General features: G+C 37.5%; 1 protein-coding gene across 1 annotated transcript; it reads right to left on the minus strand.

Annotated features, from left to right (window-relative positions):
* Positions 1-545: 545 nt before the first annotated feature.
* On the minus strand, positions 546-24297 carry NEDD1 (NEDD1 gamma-tubulin ring complex targeting factor). The gene is made up of 15 exons (XM_041474331.1): positions 24168-24297; positions 23066-23209; positions 21112-21206; positions 19600-19716; positions 18271-18411; positions 13148-13377; positions 11933-12134; positions 10838-11024; positions 8031-8162; positions 7822-7863; positions 7174-7397; positions 6314-6446; positions 5869-6025; positions 3494-3560; positions 546-2826 (listed from the first exon to the last, which is right to left on the minus strand). The coding sequence occupies exons 2-15, from the start codon at positions 23199-23201 to the stop codon at positions 2722-2724; spliced, it is 1968 nt and encodes a 655-aa protein (XP_041330265.1). The 5' UTR covers positions 23202-23209; positions 24168-24297; the 3' UTR covers positions 546-2721.

Here is a 24297-nt window from a genome sequence, read left to right on the forward strand (position 1 = left end):
TATCAGGCACTGGTGGAGTGCTGCCAGGAAGTAAGAACATGCTGGCATTTTGCATTTTTATGAGAATAAATCAATTAGTCAAAATCAGTTTTCAAACCCTACATACCTTGATACTGCAAATAAACTTCTCATCAGAGAAAGTCTGTATTAGCACGAGAGAAGGGAATTAAAAAAATTAAACATCCATAAGTTTAACATGAATAAGACACAGGATGTCCAACTCACCAGGATTTTAGGAAACAAGTTTATTCCTCCTACCCAAAATATCTGTTTGAACGTCATTTTTAGCTATGAACATGATCTCTCTGGCATGACTGTAACAGTCTTCAATTTGGAAGGGGGAACTGCTCATCAGTCCTTTACTCCAAGAGCATGAGGTACTGTGAACATTTCTGTGGAAATGCCTGGATGGTCTATACAAACCCACAGAGGCAGAAGAGAGATTACTACAGAATTATAGGTAGACGGTGCCTGATGAGGCATAACAATTACAAGACAGATTGTTCTCTTTATTAAGCAGGTCACCACAGCTTTTTTTTCTCAAAAAGGTTGAAACAAGCTTTATTTTAACATACAAATCAGATTGTATACAAGGCAAAACATACCCTTATAGAGATAGGCAGAGTGGATCTCCACACACCATGTGTAGCCACTTGCACTACAGTAATCCTGAGACATGGACAAAAGCCCTAAAAGTCTTTTTAATCACTCTTGCTATAGTCACCTCCATTTGGGAATTAAAAACATTATACAGTTCGGTGTCAGGAAAACAAATGACCTATAAGCAAAATACCCAAGGTAATGTTCTAACTCCCTGCTGTCATCCAGGTAGACCAGCAAGAGTTCAGAACTTGAACAAATCAAGCAATGGAAATATGCAAGGTTACTTCATTAACACTGAAACGCATACACAGAAGGATGCTAAGATATTTTTGCTACCTTCAGCTACTACTGTCTTCATGAACTGTGTGGTCTGTGTGTCAAGCTTACATATCCTATGAACTTAACGAAGAGTTCTCTATACTGTGTGTTAAGTTAGTAAAAAAACCCCAACTTTCTTTGCTTCCTTTCAATATGAAGTTATATGTGATATAGAAATATTTTTAAAAGCTTTTAAAAGCAGTAGAACTACAGACATTTAAAGTAATTTCCCTAATATTAAAGGCTACTTGAACACCCTCATTTTGCTACAAGACTGTTTTTCATTAAATGACATAAAAAAAAAAAGAAGTCTCTTTTTTAAAAAAAGTTAAAGGTAAGGAAACATTATAGATGTTTGAAGCTTTTCTTCAGTTTTGCAACATATAAAAATAAATTACACTATATATTATGGCTCTCACTTATTTATCTACTCATTTAGTAGCAGTGTCATAGTGGATTTAAACACTAGATGTTCTAAGTAATTAACCTGCCATGTTCTTCAGACTTTGCTTGAGTTTTGAGTTTGTGAAAAGAAACAAGCAAATATTAGAGGGAAAATTAAGAAGCCTCCAGAAAAACTTAAATAGCAAGAAGCACCTGTAGAAGAAGTCTTTCAGAGAAATTTTTAACTCAATTTAAAATTTTAATTTGATTTTTAAAGCAATTTAAAATTGAAGTTTTGATTTTCTTGGCAAAATAAAGGCCAAGCCAAATATCCCATCACTTCAATAGTCAGGACTTCCTCCTGAGCTTCATTTCAGAAATGTTGACATACCAGTATGATACTATTTTGCTACTGAAGTAATGATTGCTCTTTAATGGCTGTTAGTAATACAAGATAATAGATTTGGTATGCAGCTATCTGAAAAAGGCCACAATAATGCTAAACCAACAAAACTCAAAACTACAACATGACTGCTCAATATCAAGTGTTGTTCACTACCAATAGAAAGGAGGTTGGGCACAAAAGGTGCTTGAGTCAGACTGAAAGACTTCAATTACACACTGCTGTATTATTAATAGCTATATTATTAATATACTTACATTTTGAAGACTAAAGTTGCATTCAAATCAGACAAGCTATGACAACATTCAAATACATGTAAATAAAAAGAATTCTAGATTCATAGCCAAAGTAGGAGCAAAAAAATCTCACTGTGCAGTTGATGTAGCATTTGCAATAACAAACTTATGAAATCAGTAAGAAAGACTGTGGCACCGAATTTGGGAATATTTTTAAGCTCTAGTTTTACTCAGGACAGAAGAGTTGCCAGCTGAATCAACTTAACTGACTACTGTACTTTCCAGCTCTTTGTAAACAAGACTCCATGTTGTGCACAAAACAGGAGCTTTCACTCCCCTTTTTCTTCAAGGAAAGTATCTGAAAGGCAAGCTGTAGTGATTGTTTCTGACATCAGTAGAATAAAGAAGCAGATAGAAAAGTAGGTATATATAAAAAAGTTCTTTAAAAGCATCTGTCCTGGTTTGATTTTGTTTACAAAAAGGCACTTTATGTATTGCTAAAACTCCAGTACTGTACTTGCCCTTGGAGTTTTTCTGTTAGAAGGCTAAGTTGCAAGGTGGTCAGCATGAGGAGGCAAATGTTCTTTATACAGTGCCTATTTGCTACAAATTTTATAATTACACAAAGTATCTTACACCAGTTATTTAGAAGAATAGATTCGTGTTCAAAATAATAACAGGTCTTCAAACAATACTTCAGTGATGACAGATGATCTGTCAGAGACAATATACCACCTGTAGTGAGTTCACGCTAATAAAATTAGCAATGTAAATCTTTCAGAAGTGAGTCCTCAGTCTTTTGTTTTCCTCTCGAAGTCTCTCAATTTCAGCTACTAAGCTTTCATTTACAGAGTATCTTTCAAGTAAAGCATGCATTTCATTCTACAGAAAAGAAAAAAGTCTCAATCAGTAGTAATAAAGTTAATAATTCCAGATTTATCCTATTGGCTTTCATATTTCTTTTAAAAATGAAATAACTTAGATAATTCTGTTTTGAAAAACTTTTGATAAGAAAAGTAAGATTTTCCCTTTTAAGCTGATATACAGTATTTTGATCATTAATACATTGGTGAATATTTTATCAAAGGATATTTTGCAGTTCTTCAGGATGAGAGTCTACTAATGCAAATTCCATTAAAATGCTCAGAACCCAGACGAGGTCTTTTTAATGCAGATCAAAAGAACAAAGATTCATAAAAAGGTGAAGCTAAAGAATACAGAACAGCTCAGTACATATACAGTATCTACAAGTAAAGCTTTCTATTTGAATTTCATCTATCTTCTCCTTACCCCTTCTGAAGGACAGCTGAATTTGTTTATATATCCTGAAATATGGAATTCATACCTACTCAACCCCTAGATTCCCTTTATTAACAAAAGAAAAAGCAATTTAACAGATTCCCCATTCCTACTTTCCCCCTCCTTCACATGAAATCCTCCCTTTGTCCTAATAAACAAAATATATTTCAGTTTTGAGAGAAGGTGGCATGCCTTATTATTACTAAAATTGAACACTGAATACATTTCCCATCATGGTCCTTGTACATACCAACTGCATATGGAATTGCTTGATCATCTCCACTTGCAAATTCACAATATCTCGATGGCATGCTTCTCTGGGGGAAGAATTGCAAAAGGAAGATGCTCAGACTTACTTAGGAAGCAGCCTCTCTCATACCCTCAGCACCCAAAACTCCACAATTCCTCCCCTTCACTCTCATCAGAAGTCTAGAACCCTTAGACCGTGAAACATAATCTTCTACAGCTTATTTTGGAATACTTTTGTTATGATATTGATTTTTATAAGTACCGTTTTTTTTCAGCACATAAGAAGATGCAGGACTTTTCAATTTAGAAACACAAATATATACATGGTAATATCAATATTCTTTTTCACTTGCAAGCTATAAGGTCCTCTCATTTTTACCATTCAAAGCTAATTTTCATCCCTTGATCATAAGCACCGCAGAGGAAGATATTTATCTGTACTTGAAGATACACCTTTTCAATATATGACTTTCAACAGTCTTTTGTAAAAGGCCCAAAACATCAACTGAGTAAGTGATACATTATTCTCAATACCATGGAATAATCCAGGTTAATCTACATAAAAAGCAGTGGCTGTGTTGTCTGTGAAGTGGACATGAATTTGTTAATTCATGGACAACCATTCCACACTACCAAAACCAGGCTTGAAAATAGCCTGTGATCATGACCCTAATACAATAGTTCCAGGAGCTGAGGAAGAACCAGGAGAACAGCTCACAGAAAAGCAGACAAGCTGACCAGTTCTTCCTGCACAGTGCAGCACAGTGCAGTTGTCTGGGACTGAGTACTGTGCTATGGGTACCACTGGTCTGACAAAGTAAGGTGTTTCTTTAGTGGACACACACAGATCTTACTTCATTTTCCTTTCCTCAAACATACAGCAAACCCAAAGGCAATCTTCACTTTCTCTTTCCACAGATTATTGTGCTACAGAATTCCTACTTCTTCAAGTGTATCAAGAATATATGCCAGCTAGCATCCTGTAAATCCAAAGATGTAGGTTATCTCCCAAAGACAGGGAGATCAAGAAACAAACATCTTTTTGGAGCCAAATGAATTATATATTATTCCTGGTCCTTTCCTGAAGGTTCGTGGCTTCCCCCGCCCCCCCTCCCTTTTACTTGAAGAGGAATGAATTTCAGGCAAGGAAGATAAAAATCCTTCCCTCAGGTTCCAACAGGTGAAAGGTAGTTACACCAATGGGAAGCTTACAACAGTTCCCTTCCCTCTTACTGACCACAGTACTAACAATCTTTCATAATCAGTTTAAATGTATCTGCAACTAAAAACTGGGAAATAGGCCAGCAGAGCCTTCCAGCCACTCCAGAAAGTATAGGCCAGAGGAGACACACAATATTTAAGGCTCCAGATCTGAGGTATTGGAAGTAAAAGACTGGCAAGCATAATTTCCAGCTCTGGAGTGCCTGAGCATAGATTTTAAAGAAAACACATCTGCAATACATAGACTGCATTTTAAGTTACATCAATTACAGGTGTTCATCAGATATGTGTTCATTACCAAAAAATCCCAGGGGAGTTTTACCATACTACATTTATGTAAAGACATTAAATAACATTCAATGTATTTTTTCTGTTGGCAGATACAGAGCAGCCATAGTACACAGACCTACTAAACTAGTTTTGCTTTGCTTTTTGTCAAGACAGCAGCAGTCCCCCTGCCCTGCAATTCTTCTCCACCATCTCCATTCAACCTACTTCATCTTAAACATGGGCTGGGAAGTGATGCCCTAGATAAGATTCTCTTAACTTTTTCACCTTCTTCAAACTCCACCCTAAATAGAACCATGCTAATTTGACTTCTTTCAAGACAATTGGAATGTTGGTTAGATATCCACAAGGTAAGCTGACACCAACCATCACTTACAGCACAGATGTGATTTCAAAGCAAAGCTCCACCAGCAGAAATATACAGTTTTACCTTAACATGCCAAGATAACAACAATCAAAGCCAAAAACAACAACAACACAAGTCAACTGGCTATGTCAAATTCTCCTCACTGTCAACTTGAAATTTCTCCTGCTGGGATAGGGAGATGAGCAAGAAGGAAAAGAAATCAGTGCAAAGCTTCAGGAAAAGAGTAGAGATCTTGCTATGCAGACTGAATTTACCATCTGAGAAATATGCACTCATTCTGGAAACGTCAGCAAAGTCATACACCAACAGCCCTCAGAGGCATCAGTCTAATTAGTCATCAGAGCTATTAAAACCTAAGTTTCATCCCTAGTTTTTCAGAAATAGGGCTATAAATGGTGTAATTTTCTAATCCAATGAGAAATTTGTTTGAGCAGATGCTGAAACACCTCATTAAGAAAACATGTCATTGAAAACAGAACACTCTGCAGGAACACCAGTACCTGAAGTCATCCATTGTTTCTTGTATCATATTCTGAATGAAGTTTATTTGAAGTGCTGTCAGAGGTGCATTTGTTCTGCTACTTCCAATGGTTTCTACTATTTTTTCTGACAACGAACTTGCAACTCCAGCAGTGACAGGTGATGTTATCTTTGAACCTTTACAATTGAAAATAAAATACTGAGAACCCTCAAGACAAATAAAAACCACTCATATACCGCATTACACTGATACTTTCTAAAAAATAATTATTTATTTAATTTTACCTCAAATATTGCTTGGTAAAAAAACCCAATCAGATTTAGAATGAGACTTTTTCAGTGGCAACTAGAGACATTTTAGGAGGGCTGACTTGATTTAAAGAACCGAGATCAAGTCCATTTTACCAGATTTCACGTCACTTACAATCAACCACACCTAGGACAGGGCCAAAATTATCAACTTACTTGTTGAGGTAGTACCATTTACTGGTAGATCATATGCAGGATGGGCCTGAATATTCTTCAATGGTTTCTCATTTGCATCAGGAGTAGATGATGGTGGAGAAGGTTCTATGCTTGATAAGCTTGATTTTGAAACCTGACAAGAGAAACAATTTATTTTTTTTATTTTAAAGATTAAATCTACTTGTTACAATTGTCTAATTGCAGTTGAAGACTAAGTTTTCTGAAATGCACCTTCAAACATTTTTGCTTTTAGGAATCTGCTCAGAAATACATGCTTTTCATTTCCTAGCAAGATATCTGAAAAATGGATTGCTAAAACATTCCAAATTGCCTCAAGTGGGCATAAAGAAGCAAGTGCAAAAGGCGGGGGCCTCTAATTTTCACATCAAAAATATTGTGACTAAGTTATATCACTCCTAGCAAACTTAAGACTTCTCAAGAGCAATGCAAAAGTAGCTAAGCCCTGTGCAGAGACATATCAAAGATATCTCAAGAAAAAGAGGGAGCTGGAGAACGGGGAAAGAAGAGAGTAGAATTGACCTAACAAACAACAATTGATCGTACTGGTACAATCATCTAGTGATCCTTCTTGATTTTCTAGAAAAATCCAAATACTCCTCAGGCTACCTGTTTTGTTTCATGGGAACTTATATAACCTGATCTTATTTAAGACAAACATACATTTATCTTCCATTGCTGAAGGCCAATTAATCTAAATCACACAAGGTTTTATGGATTTGTGTTAATAGTGCATGAACAGAGTTGCACAATAAAATCAGATTGGGCAGCATTCAGTATTCTTTTCTTCAGGCAGTAATATTCTGTCAAGATTCTAAAAAGAGCACTCATAATAAGAACACCTGCTTTAAGACATCTTTAGATTCTTGTTTCCCAAGACTTATTTTCTTGGAGTCAGTCTCTGGATGTTCCTCCTCTTCTTTAATTGGAGATCCCACAAGTGCATGTAATGGGCTAGACTGTGTCCCTTGTGCACTACTGCCCACCAGGTTTCTTTTTACTGGAAAGGCAATGGTTGGCTGTGGGAGAAAATCCAAACCCAACAGGTAGGACTGGAAATCCAGGCCTAAAATGAAAAGGGAAAGACGAAACACACAGGTCAATAAACACACACACCACATCTATCCCACAGTTAAAATGCCTGCACACAGAAAACTGACTGACAAAAGAAATCACCAAAAAATGTACTTCACAAAAAACTACATCCTTCCATACAACTTATGGTGTCCCCATCCTTACAAAGTATTAAAAGATGAAAAGCTTCTGTGTGTCACTATAAATTGTATAAAAGGAAAAATCCAATCATTTTATGACCACACTCTTGACTTCCTGTTACCATGTTGTGTCTCTCAATGTGTCAGACAATTCCCAGAAAAGTTGTTTCACTGTCTGCTTTGGTCATTTGTTTTTTTTTTTTTCACTGGTATGACAAAATCAGCATGTGAGAACTAGCACAGACCTCCAAAGACCTATCACTGGCATATGCTTACCATTTCCTTGAGGATCTTCAGTCACTTTATTTGTAATAATATCTACAAAACAGCAGAACACAGAAAAATTTGTATCACTGTATCAAGTTCATAATCAAAGACAAATTAAAATACAAAGTAGGTACAGCAGTCAGTGAGTCGCAAGTGACATTTTTTCACACTACATGCAGAGGAATGACGCTTTACAAATTCCAGTATTAGTAACTTACCATCTCTGACTGGAGAAAACACGTCTCCTAAACTACTTCGACCAAAATCATCAAAATTGCTTAATTCAGCACTTTTCCCATGATCTGCCTCTTTAGATGGAATGACATCCAAACTGGAACTATGGGGAAAACCTTCAAAGGGCAAGATCATTCCATTAGTAATTGACCTTTTCCAAAAATAACATACATTATGGCTAAACAATCTCACACCAAGCATGATAACTGGGAAGTCCAGTAAGCACTTCAGAACGTCTGCAGATGCCAGTTAGAGGGTCAATATTAACTTCCTCATTCAGGCTGTCAACAAAGGTGACTACAACTAAAAGCTCAAGAGGAGGGTTGTAGAATTGGAGAACCCACTCATGCACAGAGAAATCTCTATGATGGGTGCAGCAATTTTATGGTAGATCAGGTGAAGTGAAACTAGTGACTAAACCTTCTGCTAATAAGGTAACCACATTCAGATGATAAAAATTTAAATTTGTTCTACAAGAAAAAAAATTTGCTGTACTAGGGCCATTAAGCATTCCAAGAGAAATTATATGAAACACCTTTTTTAAAGCTTATCTAGTGTTAGTACATTCTCTGCTTACTTCTAATATTAGAAAATCAGCATACATATTCCAATATTAGAAAAATCAAATTGAAGTTACAATTGCAGGCAAAAAAAAAAAAAAAAAAAAACCAAGAAAACTTGTTCCTAGACGTATCTTCACTCTACCCTCAAGCCCTTCCCTGACCTAATCCAAGGGGGAAAAAGCTTTTTATATGCATGGCACCAAGGATGGCTGTCCTTGTTCCTAGACCTATCTTCACTCTACCCTCAAGCCCCTTCCCTGACCTAATCCAAGGGGGAAAAAGATTTTTATATGCATGGCACCAAGGACAGCTGTCTGAAGAATGGAAGCATATCTTAAGTCCAAAAAAATCCCCAGTAGTTATTCAAACTACAGTTTTTAGGAAGAGAATTAAACTGCTCAGACAACCACCAGAATAACTTTCATAATTTCACAAAATGTCCATAAAACCTACAACTACTTCTTTAGATGGGATTACTTGTTGAAGTGATCCAAATATGACTGTGTGGGTGACTGCAATTAATCATGTCCAAGTATTTACATTAAGTGGAACTTGAGTCATATTTACGATTTCACATTTAAATGTATTAATATATTACATTTTTCACTCCTTCAGATGTGTCAATTGTGACACCAACATAGGATTGCACTTGCTAGTTAAGTAAATACTTGGTATACTGAGTCAAATCAGAAATGCAGTATCAACCTGTGCATCAGAATTTAGAGGATCTACGCATAAAAAGTGTAACATAAAATTGGGCCAAAATATCTTGTGCACTTTTACCCATTCCCAGAAATACAAATGCAGTAAGGTACTTAAAGAAGAGAACAGTTGGTAAATGGGAGTTTATGGGAAGCCAGCTCAAAGTACATCCAAGTTTCTCATCACATTCTGACTTCATTTATATTTTTGTACCTTAAAAATACCTGTGACAAAAAGCCTCAATTTTGTTTAAATATGTTATCAGATTACTTTACTGAATGCCCCTTATTTCTCCAAAGTTAAATCCCACAAACAGATTCTAGAAAAAACTCCAGACAACAAATGAAATTTGTGGTATCTCATCCATTCCCATTTTTAACCTTCAAGACCATATCTTCTGCAGTATTCAGAGGTTTTTACTTTCAAATTGAATACTCAGAGTAAGGAAAACTGTTTTGCTTGGTAAGCCTTTACTTTCTTAAAACACTTATTTATTATGCACGGTTCCCTTTAAGGGGTAACAGCCACTACATCTTCAAATAAAGGTAATAAATTTTATGTTTTAAGCAAAATAAAATTTTCCACACCATTCAGTAATGTTGATTAGCAACACTTCTTGCATACACAGGAAACCTTCTACTTCACCTCATACTTCACTGCATACCCAAGGGAGGTCATTAATACACATCCCTCTGGACTGCAGTGGCTTATTGCCTAATTACTGTTACTAAATCTATTTCTCCTTATTTTAAAAGGGAGGGGGGAAAGTGCTGTTACATTAAAATGGATTGAGGATTTTTTCAAAGAGTCAAACAAGCAGTGTTACTGATTTGATATTTTCAGAACTCTTGAATTAAACAAAATTTAATTTAGAGTACATGTCACACAGTGGCAGTTTTGGAATGCTCAGAATTCTTACAAAGAACTTGCTAATTTCAGAGGCATAGACAGCAAGTACAGTTATACAACTAATCATACTTGTAACTATATTTAACATCTTTCCTACCATGTGATACTGGAATCACACCTCTCACAAAAATACAGTTCAGTTGTCACTTGAGTTTTTGGACTAGGTTGCTTTTCTTCCCTGTGTTTTCCTAGGTTAGGTTGGGTGGTTTTTTTTGGTTTTGTTTTTCTGGATGAGGTCTGCTATTTCTGTTAATTACGAGAATTACAAATCTTTAGCTCTGCAGTCCATGCAGACATTGCATCAGAAACTACATTATGTACATAATCTGCAACAAGTCAGAATGCAAGAGGTAGTCCCACAGTACCACCACAATTTTAAGACTTCATGTGTCTTAAGCTTACAGTAGGACCCAATTTACCTCCTACAGTCTCATAGCATGTGCTACACAGTGGGGAGGGAAAAAAAGGATTTGTATGTGCAGGTACACAAACACAGTACTTCCTAACAAATGCCCTTCCCTCAGTGAAATTTTTATACTGTAATGGTCAAAACATGAAACACTGCTTCCATCTTCCCCATTATGCCAACTGTTTTAAGAGTAGGAACACAATATTACCTGTTTTCTCCTGAAAAATCTCTCCTCCCTTATTCTCATTTGTCAATGTAAGATGAGAGGAAACTGTTGCTGATGCTTGCAAGGCAATGTTTTTGATGCCAGTATTTTGAATTCCTCCAGGATTACTACCAGCTTTGACTTCTACTCTTTTGGACACAGGTTTATTTGAAGAACCTATTATGTTAGACTAAAGAAAAAAATAGAACCAATTACAATAAGTTATTATTCCTTCAGCCCAAAGGAAAAATACAAGACAATATACTTTCCTTTTTAAAAACAGTAAAAAACAATCAGTTCAAGTTGCAAAGGTTGCCTAGGAGATATGCCTTCATAAATATAAAAAAAAGGTATCTTCATGTAGCTTCAAAGAGCATGGGCAACATCTGTGAGGACCTCCACAAGGATAGTAACAATTTAACAGTGGAGTGACCCTGCATGATTCAATTTTGATCCCAGGATTAGACATAGCAGAAAAAAGAGATTACAATATTAGGGACTCCAAATGTTACAGGAATAGTTAACAACTAGCAGCAAGCATGCTAGAGGAGAAGGAAAGTCTCTGAGTGGTAAAGAATCCATTTCAAAGATCCCCTCAGTGTCCACTAAATGGAAGCACAGGGTTTCTCGATTACAGTAGAGCCTAATTAAGTCTTGGAAGAACCTCTTAAGTCTTCTCTATTACTTAATTACCTTCTACATTGTTTATATGTGCTAGCAAAAGTCCATATATAGGACATACAAAGTATCTTCAGATGAGCAGCCCTGTGTCTTCTCCTTAAGCAGAAGGGCCATTACAGACCTTTCTGCTACTGCCTACAAATAACCAGAGGTGCCATAGTTTGCATGATCTGCAAAGGCAGCATATCCACACCAGAAAACCCAGAAGACTGCAAGTTCCACTTATTTCTACACTGAGGCCAGGAGTAGGGGGAATTCCACATTAACAGTGCCTAAAACAGCAGTTTATAATTCCTACGTTGGTATGATCCCATTTTGTTGGCATCTGTAATGCTTAGGAAGTGAATGTTAAACTTTTTTCAAAACTTAAGCTTATGCTTTGCTTTCATTAACCTGCATACTGAACACTAAAAGTACCTTGGAAAAAGTGCTGCTGAACTGAAGACGTATGCATTTCACACAGCCTTTGTGAGCAGTAACTGCTTTCACTGGTGATGTCAGCTGTCTTAAGTCATACTGGCAGATCTTTCCTCGGGAACATCCTATGGCCAAAGTAGTACCGTCAGGCATGAAGTCTACTGTGGTCAGAGGAAAATCAGCTACAATTGTTTTCAGTAACCTTCAAATATGAGAAAGGACAGGATGAAGCTTTTAGAATTCACAAGTTGGTCTTTTCAACACAGAATATCTAAAAGAAATTATATATATATATATATATATATATATATATATATATACACACACTTTCATAATTCTGCTACAGGTCAATAGTTCAATTTCTCCAGTACCAAGTAGATTCAGTGAACTAAATGTTTAAGAAACAGGCTTACACTAAGCATTCAGGCTTAACAAGAAAAAAACTGCATATGCCCCAATAGACTTCATGACAACAGGATCACATCGCCTTCTTAATAGCAAACACCAACATTATTTACTGGTATCATCATTTGCAGCAGCAATCATACTATATACATCCTCTCATCCTCTAATTTCCCAAGCCTATCAACTTTACCCCTCCCACAGCTCTAGGAAAAACTCCAGGTCTTAGTTTGCATCCTTCTACTGCATCATTCCAAAATGCAAAGACTCCTGCTGCTAGAAGGAGCTGGAGCAAAAGCACTACTCACGCTAAAACCAATGTCCCAAAAACCACTTGCCATGCCATCCTCCCACTACACAGTCCCATCACCTACTTCCCATCCTTCCCGCTTTTTCATCCAACATTCCCCCCCTATCTCAGCAGTTCTGTGCACCACAGTTACATCTTTTATCTTAACTAGAAAAGCAGGCAAGCTAAGCTCAGGTGGCTAGCACAGGCTGTACTGCCCCTCACAGAAGTTAACTGCTCTCTATCAACAAGAAAAGCCCATGCACAAGCACTGGAGAACATCACCCCTAAACTGGACTTCAATTAGTTCCCACATGCCTTGGGGTTTTTCAATTGTTTGTTTGTTAACTTAGAAAGCAAAACAGACTATGGGACAGGTTCTCCAGTAGCAATATGCCAAGCACTTCAGCCATTCTGCATGGGGGCTAAACGAAATAATTCATGTCATAATTAGGCATGTTTTTTCAGTTTACGAAACCAAAATAAGCAATCTTCTAAAATCAAAAGGTGTTTAATATACTCACTTTTTACTTATAGCATCATAGAAAATAATTCTTTTATCCAAACCTACAGTTACAAACAGCAGCTCATTGACTGGAGAAAAGCAGATTTCTGAGGCTGGTGCTTTATGAGTATTTTCAAAATTATGATACGGATTCTGGCTATTTACATCCCAGAGAGTTACATTTCCACTGTCAGAAACAGTGCCCAGCAAGGATTTCTTAAGGGATGAATATTTCAAGTGTCGAATAGGCTGTAAAACACACATAAAAATTAATTTTAATAGCAATATTAAATATTATATTATTTTCTAAAGACACAAACATATTAGGAATACAAACTTAAAGTAATCTAGAAAGGCTTCCAACTCTGAAATATAAATAGTAAAACCAGAAAAAATAATTTTGCATTAAAATGCCATTTTTGCTATTGGGGGTGAGACTTTCCTTTTTTACTATTATGGGGTACCATAGGAGCTGATCAGCAAAATTAAGAAGAAAACTGAAACTTCCAGAAAAGTTTCTCAAAATTTCAGCAAATATCATGCCTTCATACAAAAAATCCCCACAACACATCTAAAATTAAAAGAGTGAAAAGGTACATTATTTCACCAACTAGCCTTCTGCCAAGAATGTTAAACTTAATTCCCCTTCACTGACTTGAGGTACTTGTATATCTTCCAATTTGATAAGACACACTGACTCCAGGAGTTAAGCAAGTATGTAGGTCCTGCAGAACAGACTTCAACCTGTGGACCAAGACCACAGAAGAAGATAATGTGTGGTTTATCACAGGCAGCTTTGCTATAGCAGAATCAGGAACTTGCCTTTCAGAAAAGATATTTTGTTTCTACCACATTGCTTCAGAGGATGTTTCAGAAGCTCACTGCCCTAATACTACAGTACTCAATTTCCTGATTAACTTTACTTATGACCCAGCTGCACCTATTCACTCCTAGGGCCATATTGTCCTTGCACTTAAACAGTTTCCTAACTCCCCAGTGCTGCTATCCCGTTTTAAAGAACAGTGAGCTCACCCTCCTTCGGGCTCTATTTTGCAATTTAAAAAAAATGAGAGTCCCCCAGGACTGTTTTTTCAGTACCATCAGTCTTTTTGCAACTCTCCCAGTATGAATCTTTCTTGAATATGGCCAACTAAAGTCTTTTATGATCCTCAAAATATTTTGCTCTTATTTGAGTCTGTTTTAATCATTGTCATTTTATATTAAGAAATCCAACTACTTTCCCTCAGGAATTTTAAAATCCTACTCTAATACAGAGCCTCAGTTGTCTCCTAAATCTGGTATCTTGACTTCTACTCTGTCACAGTTATTCCTGTGTCTATAGTTTTAACCATTTTTTGATACTGGCACAATCCTCTGTTATGGGCAAATGCCTTCCCACTGGGTTTCATCATAGCTCCACCTACAATCACAGAATCGTTAAGGCTGGAAAAGATCCCAAAGTCCATCAAGTCCAAGCCTTACCCCAGCACTGCCATGCTCACCACTAAACTTGTCCCTAAATACTGTGTGTGTTTTTGAATGCTTCCAGGGATGATAATTTTACACTTCCCTGGGCAGTCTGTTTCAATGCCTCACTCACTACCCTTGCAGAGAAGAATTTTGTCCTAATATCCAATCTAAACTGGTGCAACTTGAGACCATTTTCTCTTCTCCTATTGCTTGTTACCTGTGAGAAGAGGTCAATCCCCACCTTGCTAGTACCTATTTTTCAGGTGACTGAAAAGAGCAGTAAGGTCCCCTCGTGACTCCTTTTCTCCAGGCTGAACAACCCCAACCCCCTCAGCTGCTCCTCACAAGACCCGCGCTACAGACCCTTACCCAGTTTTGCTGACCTTACTTCTATCATAAGCACTACTGAAAATATCAAACAAAGACAGATAATGAAAGAAAATATTTGTTTGATTTATCAATATAATGAGTTTCTTAGCCATCCTATCTAGTATTTTCTCACGAAGCACTGAATCAAGTACTTTACTCAAGTCCAGTCCAATGAGTGCTGAAATATTTTATTTGCCTGAAAATGCTCTCAAAAAGCTATTGTTTTATTCTGGCATAGGCCACACCACAATGCATTGTACTGGCCTTTATCCTACTTCTGTCTTTAACTTCCTTTTGATGAAGATATGTATTGCTCCATATTCCTCCAGCATCATTTCCAGCACTTGCATTGTGAGTCTGGCTGGAAGCCAAATTGCCTCAACCTGCTTTAAAGAGGTGGCACCTTCAACCACATATTCACACAGGAACGACAACTCTTCATCATTAATATGGTCCTCTACTGGACACAACTTTATCATCATTTTTCTGTTTGTTTACATTGAAAAAAATACTGAGAGATTCAGGAATAACAGCTTTAATTACGAACAGAATCTACATGGGAAATATTCCTGACCCTCACAGTTCTCTCAATTCTTTACCTCCAAATACCTTCCTCCTTACTGCCCTGGCATCTGCTCATGTTTCATTTTCTCATTCTTGTTTTTCTGCCCAAGATTACTCACTTCTAGGTCTTCTCAAACCTCTTTTGCTATCTTACCAAGTCAGCCGTTTCCTTTTCTCCTTTATCCTCTCCTTAATCTCACAGGTATGGACAAGTTCTCTGTTTTCTTTCCTATGTCTACATTCCCCATATTACCACTGCTCCCCACTTTTAGCTTTAAAAGCTGACAAACTTTTCACTATATGGAGTGGCCAGAATCCATCAGACTCCTTTACAAATTAGCCAGCTGTTCAAACAGCTAAACTAAATCCTGTTGCTAGGAGAATTGCACCAGGCAGTGAAGACTTGAACAAACATTGTATTTTGAAACAAACCTTAATTTATCCTCACAACAGCAAGCAGATAAGAATCTGGTAGTCTAAATGAATGCCAATAGCAAAGACAAATTATGGGATCTGCAAACAACTCTGCAAGAACTCCATTCTAATAAAATACAAAGGTGTTCTAAATTAAAATCAATTAACAGACTATAGACCAATGCTCCTATGAAAAGAATTTTGTTTAAAGCCAGAGAAAGCACGGCAACCTTGAGCTTTCTACTGCTTATAGAATCTACACAACATGAGAAATTAACTGGCATGGAAACTGCATTCCAGCATGCTGAATCAAGCACAGGCAAGATAAAATTTTTAAGGTTAGTTAGACTTCCCATTCCTCAATTCTAAAAAAAGTCACTATGGTGTGGTGACCCTTCCTAAGCCAGAAAACTAGTACCAGGATCAAACAGTATAATACGCTGTTTATCTATTAAAGTTTACTCTTAAGGAAAGCCAGCCCCTAAGTATAAATCAAGTAAATGCTTTTTGAATTTAACAGAATTACACAAGTCTTCAGATATTTTCTTCACTGTAGAATCAATTCTCCAATTAATACCCAAAACAATGATAGAGCCATTTCTGCACATAGAAGTAAAGAACATTTTTAGGATCACAGACAAGCTGGTAAACTGGGACATCCAACTAGCCAACTCATTACAAAATCATACCTTAATTCCGCTTTAAGTGAAAGCTATAATCAAATAACTGCCCTCCCTAAGAAAATGTTGTAGACCCTTTAGAATGTGAACAGGAGCTCTTTGTTTGCAATTACTTTAACAGATCAAATAGCTTTATCCATCCTAAAGGTCACTCAGCTTTGCAGCAGACTTCTTGATTTCATCTGACAAAATAGCTATTCATGGCATATCTCTTACTCCTAATCACTTTCTGGTGGAAAGAACTGAATATATCAAACAGGTTCATGCAAATCATCTTCACAAGAATTTCCTCATTTTCCAGTTAACTAGAAGCATAGTCTGCACTCTGGATATTCACCTCAGCTCCATAATCCAGCCATGGACCTCCCTGCTCCTGCCTCACATACACACTCTTCATAAGATTGCAACAATCAAATCAGAAAAATGACCTGACTATACAGATGGATTTTTAAGATCAAACCAAGTATGAAGTACAATTTTGCTTCAATATAAGTATGAGATTGGCGATGGATCAAAGACACTGCAGCACCTAGGAGCAGAAATAGTTTAAACTTAACAGAGATTTTTCATCAGAAAGTATACCATCATTCCCGAGATGCTGTGAGAATGTAAGAGATTTTTCACCACGTTCTACTCTTCATGTGAGACAGGAGAAGAATTTAATTTGACACTATCTGCAATCTAAGAATGAAAAAGCTGTTGCAGTAACAGAAAAGGAATAAGTCACAACTTCAGCATTCCTTGCAACATTAAAGGTCAGGTTTAGGACCAAAGCAACAGTTCTGCATCCCCTAGGCAGCCCCTACCTCTGTAAAAATGAAGCAGTAAAAAATGAAAGCATGCCTAGAACTCAAATACGTGGCCATCCATAAGACAAGACAATTCACACTAAGAGCACACATTGGAATTTCCAGTGGGACAACACAGCTCATTTACTACAGCAAATGCTCTTGTATCAAGGAACTCCCCTTGTGATACGCACTAATTCTTTTAATATCTTTTGAGTCTGCAGAAGGGATTTGCAGTGACAAACCCTACCAAGGTTCTTAGGTAGTACACATGCTTTGTGTTTGCCTTATGTACAATCTTCCTTCAAACTAGTTCTCCCAAATACTAACTAAATACCTAAGTAAGTAAGATAAAACCTCATTATTTTTCTCTTTGAGCATCTGTGCAATTTTAATCTCCAGATTAAATAAACTTATATCCAAATACAGACTTGTATTCACCCCTTCTGTACAGACAGCTTTGAATAAGTTAGAACTCAGGCTGTATGGTCTTTGCCCTCTGCAACAATATACTGAGTGGTGAACTGAAATCCTGCTTTGGTTTATAAAGCCAACTGTGTTTTAATCACTTCTAAGATACCTATAAGTTTATTCTTGAGGAGCCAGTGTCTACCAAGTAAAATTTTCTGTATCCTGTATATAAAAAAAGGCACTTGAGAAATCTGTATTTCAATGCTACCTAGTATTTAAGGCTATAATGCACACAGCAGTCTGCTTTCTCCTTTCCTTAAGGACACTCTTAAAAATTAAAATGAAACAGAATACCAAAACTTAAAAGCTCTTGAAGTGTACTTTCAGTTTCTGAAGACTGCAAATTAAGCTTAGTACCTGAAAGGAACTTAACATAGACAGCCTACCTGTCTGCTGCCATAACCAAAGGGACTACTGGATAAATTGGTGGTAACACTGTGTAGGATGATTTCACCACTCAAAGATCCAGAAACAACATAGCCATCATTCCAATTATATGCAACACATGTGATTTCATCTTTATGTTCCTGTGGGAAAGGGAGGTTAGAGGCAGACTGTTAAAAACATTCTTCCTAATTTATGCTTTTGCAAAAAAACTTCAGCTTATTTTTTCTGACTATCTGTAACATTAAAGACTTAAGAGTTGTTACAGAATATCACAGGAAACAGCACCAAAACATACATACCAAAGATGAATCATAACCATTCTCTGATTGTTTGCATTGGGTGGTTTTAATGAATTAGTAAAGATGAACATATAATTATATGCAATATTTTAACATGATAACCACAGAGATATTTACCACAGGCATTATGAACATTATTTTAAAAGTGAAGTCTCCCAGAAACCAGTGATATTTGAATCTACTTTATATAAGTTAATCTGATGTACTACTGACAACTTCCCCTTTTGTCACTTTCAGACCTAACACATACATTTACTAACCAGCTTTTCAGTACAGTCATTTGTAGTGATAATATTGTGTATAATGAACATATTCTTTTTTCCCCTATATTCCTATGTAGGAGAAGACAATGGAGTATTTCTAACCCAAAAGTTAGGAGTAGATATTTAAAGTATTGTATTAGGTACCTAGAGGTTTTGTTTCCAACTGTAACTCTGAAAGTCCAAGAAAGAAAGGATAAATCAAAGCTGAAGTTTTATAGCCTCTTAAGAAGTGGCGCTAAACAAAGGCAAACCTTCTACTGAAGGCACGTGGGAAAGACACTAAGCCATCCTACAATTCATGCATCACAAAAAAGTTCTAGAGAATTCATACTGAATCAGTTAGAAGAGAACCATATCCCAGTTTTGCACAACTTTAGTTCTGCTACAGTATTCCACAAATACGAACGTGTTTTCTCATTCAATGTATCAGAAACAGCAATTACCTGGAAATCCCCGTCAGACAACACCAACAAAAATTTGCAAAAATAAGAAGTCTATTCTGGAAATTTAAACACATATTATTATGTGTTTAAATTGTAAATTTAATTTCAGAATTGTACTCTGAAAAGACCAAGTTAGACATGCTTGTTAAATCTGCTATTTACAGCACATAAAGAACAGAAACTTGAACGAGACTCAGATGTGTGTTAGCTCCTATCTGTGACCTTGAGCCAGACAGACACCAGACTTAGAGAAAGTACATTTTTTACAGTTGCCAGCAAAACCTGGGAGTGGAAAACTACAGCTCTTTCTCAGCCAAACTTACCTTTAGGCTGCGGTAAATCTTTCTGGACTTCAAATCCCAGATATTAACTGTGTTATCAAGGCCTCCGCTGACAAGACACGAAGAACTAGAATTCAAGCTCACACATGTCTGCTTTGCCTAATGCAGAAAGAAGAAAATGTATGCCAAAGATAATTAAGGGATTTATTCAAATCTACTTCAAAGCATATTGATGTGTGTTTCCATTTTCATCTGTGCAAACAGTCCCACTGACAGACAGATCTATTCATACTCTACAGCCATTTCCTATCAAAAGGTATTTAAAATCAAGTCCAGTCTGGACATATATTTAATATACTTTAACATATAAGGATATTAATTAGACAACTTCTTGATTTTCTTCTAACAGTTTTTTTTCTTTAACTTAGGATTTCTTTAAAAAAAACCTGGGTACCTGAATAAAATACTATGATTGCTCCTTTCGGAGTTTTAATTTAAAGGGAAAATACATACTGGAGGAAAAGGTGCCAAAAATTTTAAAATGGCAATGAGGAAATGCGAGTATTTTAAGGTTTATTAAGTTACATACTTCACATTCCCTAAACATTACAGGGAATATTATAGCAGCAAACCTCATAATTCAGTCAAGTGGATCTTTTTAAAATAATCACTGAAGTACCCATTTTTGAAAAAAAAAAAAGGTCAATCTTAACGATAGGTCTACATTGAGGACAAATTATTATTCAGTTCCATCAAGTTGAAAATTCACTTTTAAGTTTTCAAGATTTGAATGAAGAAAAAACACGTCCATCTAATTATTGACATGATAAAATTGCAATGGATTGCATTATTTATAGATCAAATTTAGTGAAATCTTCAGGACAAACACTCCACCTTTGAAAGGGTTTGCTGCAACACTTCAGCAGCCTAAATGCAAGGTTTGAACAACTTGTCAGAAAAATTCCAGTCCCAATTAGCATTACAACAGCTATCCAAGGAGAATAATTAGAATGGTTTAGAACACTAACAAACTATTTAAGTGACCATGTGAAGAGACTCTTCTAAAACTAAGTCCAGCTTTTTGAAATGCCACACTTCCTTTTAACTAGAGAAAAAAAAGCCTTGAACACAACACAAATTCTCTTGTTTCTTGCAATACCAGCTGGCACATGTATGCTCCAAGAACAACCCCTCCAACAACTCTTGTTTTCCAGTGTACAATTCATAGGCACGCACAAGCTGGAAAATGAAGTTCAAACTTGAGCTATTCCATCTCCTACACATTAGGTCACATCTGAACCACTGACTGCCTCAGCTTATCACATTTGCATAACTGCATCTGTATCTTCTTACTGACAGAAGTATTTTAAAAGCTCTATTGCCCCACTCTTTATATGTGTTTAACGATACACGAGGAAATGTTTTTACGTATGTGTCACAATTCTAACAATACTAAAATTACATTGATCCCAATATGCAGAACAGATGTGAGACACACAGGATACCAAGTGAACTGGGGAAAAAAAATGAGGGAAAAGCATTACTCATACTTACTCCTTCAGCTATTTCAAAGAGTGGGACAGGTTTGCTTTTACAGCTTGAAACAACTATTTTATCACCAGCAGCAGAAGCAGTAGCCAGGTATCTATCTTTGTCACAAGTTAAGGAACATAATTGTAGGATACTGGTGATTAATAAAAGCAACAGGAAGTTTCCCTTATTGAACAGAAGACAGATTGGCTGAACAGTCTAAAGCACTGGACCTTGAAGGGACCTAGAAACAGAAACATAAGGCTGTTTTCCAAGCTTTCATTAAGAAGCTCTTGAATTAACTACAGCTCTTACTTGCCAATACAAGACAGACAGCAATTTCTTTGATAGAAAAGATGAAAAATATCTGCCAGGTATTATTTAAGAGCTCTTTACCACTAAGGCAGCTTATCCAGTCTACAATTCTGTTTCCCCACACCCCCAAGTAAGAGCCCCATTTATCACTAGTTCAAAGGAATGTCTGTGGCTGCTAGCAGACTATGGATTTAAAGAACGGTCCTGGTCATGACAAATGTTAGATTACCTCACTATGCAGCTTCTAGAGTACAAAGAGCAGTTGCCAGGTTCTCCCACTCTGTACTGAGAAAAGAAAAACAAAAGCCCAAAAAGAACCTTTTATGAAACCAAGTACCCCAAAGTAATAAGAACATTTATAGAATTACAGAGCAGGAAAACTGCATCTGCACTGCCAACAAACAAACGGAGTAATCATTCAGTCTTCTGGCCAATGCCCGTTGTGATTTTGTATTTGCTCATTAAAGAAGAACACAGGTTAATTGGCTGGATTTAACACAACAGAACCAGCAGGCAGAGTAGTGCCTGCTATTGCTTTCATTATTTTAAGACACTTGTATCATTTTACAGAACTATGTGTAACCAGAACTAATGCTTTATCCCTAACAAGCTGACAATCTATAAAGTACTTCATTGTTTCAGCCTTGGGAGATGAAGAGGAGACTTGGAAGAAGAAAGCATGTAAGACAGACTGTCTGTAGATAAACTTTACTAAACACATACTAGTGTGTATGCATACACATGAAAACATTATATCTGTGCTTCAAATTCTCTGCAAGCTCCACAGCCAAAAACATTTGTGTTCCAACTGGCGTAACTTTTTTTCTCATACATTAACTTTGAGGATAGACATTCAGAACTTGCAGGACTCATATGCTGTGTGCCAGCATCCTGTCCTCCTTCTACATCAAGATGAGGCACCACCACCTTCTCCTGTGACAGCTATACAAGCCTAGCAGCCCACTGAGATTTCTCATACCTTCATCTAACACTTGGCCCCTCTTATCATTACCCAAGACTTCCTTGGCTTCCAAGTCAGGGGTGAAAGACCTAAATGGGTCAGATGCATTTTGATGACAAACCACCTCCATCCCATGAATGTTATCCTCCACAACCATATGTTTGTGCTTCCTCTTAAATGCTACAAGCAATAGAAAGAAAACCAATGCTTAGAGGTAAGTGGACACTATAAAAGACTATCAGAACCAACAAGAAGCTGTCCTATTAAAAAAGACATCTTTGATTGCAATTTTCCTCACTATACTATGTACAGAATTTTACTACCAGCAGTTAGTTGGCTCAAGCTTGTCAGTTAATTAAGCACTGTCTTGAAAGCGAGTATCATAACCAGACACTGAAGAAACAAATGAGTAAGCTTTACAGTTGGCAGGCAATTCAGGCCTATTACAGCCAATAGAAAAGTGCTGGCTCCCGAGATGAGAAACTTCTTCACAATTATTTACCATCATGAACTCATTCTGTAAATCCCTTCAGCACAGGGAGCCACAAAACTTTGGTCAAAATACATACCAATATTTTTATGCAAGGCTTCAAAACGCGTCAGGCCTGTGTTTTACAAACACTCCAGTAAAAAAAGGAAAGGAAAAAAACTTGGAATTTTGCAGAACACCCACAGAAATATGGCTGAAACTGTAAAGGATACTATTGCTGGCCCAGCACAGTGAACTGACTGGGTGTGAGGGCGTATGTGGGTTGAACTGCTCCACCACAGTGAAAGATGAGGAATCCCATATTTTAATGTCATCTCCTGATGATGCAAAACGTATGCTTTCTTGCATGGCTGCACCTGTTCTGGCAAAAATAAATGAGTAAGTGAAAATACATAAAATAAAAAAATAAACCAGGCAACCTAACAATTCAAAATGACACAATTTCAAATGGTACAGTTGACGTTACAACATTTAGTTGGAGAGTTAAACAGTTAATACCGTTCAGCTGCTCACACGAGTGAAAGCAGCAGACACTCCAAGCTTCTGCTGCTTGAACTCTGGCAGGAAATGCACGGTTTCTTTTTCACAAAGCCAGCCCCTGTCCGGCACCAAGAGACTAAAAGGAAGCCTTTATGCCCGCAGTTCACAGCTGCCTCCCAGGAAGCCCTGAGTGTCTGAAGGAGCCATTTCCCACCAGCAGATGGGGACATACAAACCAGAATCAAACTCTGCCGGGCAAGGCCGGCAGCACGGACCTAAAGGACTCGCTTCAGCCTTCATCTCATCACTCCAAAGACATGCGAGAATCCTCTAAACTAAACCTCTGACAGCAGAATACGAGCGACAAGGAGTCACCTTCCATCGCACCTTACAAAACATTACGAAGCAAAAAGGCCAAGACCAATGTACTACTACTACTTATTTTGACTGACATCTTTTAAGACTTAAAGCCAGGTTAACCTGGTGCCTGGTTTGAAACGGTGACTCTCGGTTTTTATTCCTGGTAATTCTAAACTATCAACAAACAAGGACTGTAAACGTGAGCCTTCGCTTCAGCTGAGAACGCAACCATTGCACAGCTTCTAAAGTTTGCGGGACGCTTCCACACAGCTTTAGGCCATTCATTCTTACTGCCGGGACTGTTAACACTCACAAAACTACACAAGAAATTGAGGGTCCGCATACGCCTTCCCTGGGCAGCAGCTCGTCACACAGAGCTCGTCTCCCGCCCCGCAATTGAACCCTGGAGGCCGCTCGGCGCACCCCGCCCCTCGGCATCGCCACCGCCCGGCCCCGGCCCTTCTCCCTGCGCACCTGGCGGGGCGAGCACCGGGCCGAGCCCCAGCTGCTGGCCCCTCGGGCCGAGCCCCCGCTGCTGGCCCCTCGGCCCGGCCCAGCGCCGCCTGAGGGACGGCACCGGCTCCGGCCGCGCGACCCCGGCCCC

This window comes from Pyrgilauda ruficollis, unplaced genomic scaffold, assembly GCF_017590135.1.
Source record: "Pyrgilauda ruficollis isolate IOZ18807 unplaced genomic scaffold, ASM1759013v1 scaffold32, whole genome shotgun sequence".
Classification (NCBI taxonomy): Eukaryota; Metazoa; Chordata; class Aves; order Passeriformes; family Passeridae; genus Pyrgilauda; species Pyrgilauda ruficollis.

Coding starts and splice junctions, on each gene's coding strand:
- NEDD1 (XM_041474331.1), bottom strand. CDS start 23,201: ATGCAAGAAAGCATACGTTTTGCATCATCAGGAGATGACATTAAAATA. Junction 8,163..10,837: donor GATTTTTCAGGAGAAAACAG/GTAATATTGTGT, acceptor TGCCCTTTGAAG/GTTTTCCCCATAGTTCCAGT. Junction 7,864..8,030: donor GTTTTCTCCAGTCAGAGATG/GTAAGTTACTAA, acceptor GCTGTTTTGTAG/ATATTATTACAAATAAAGTG.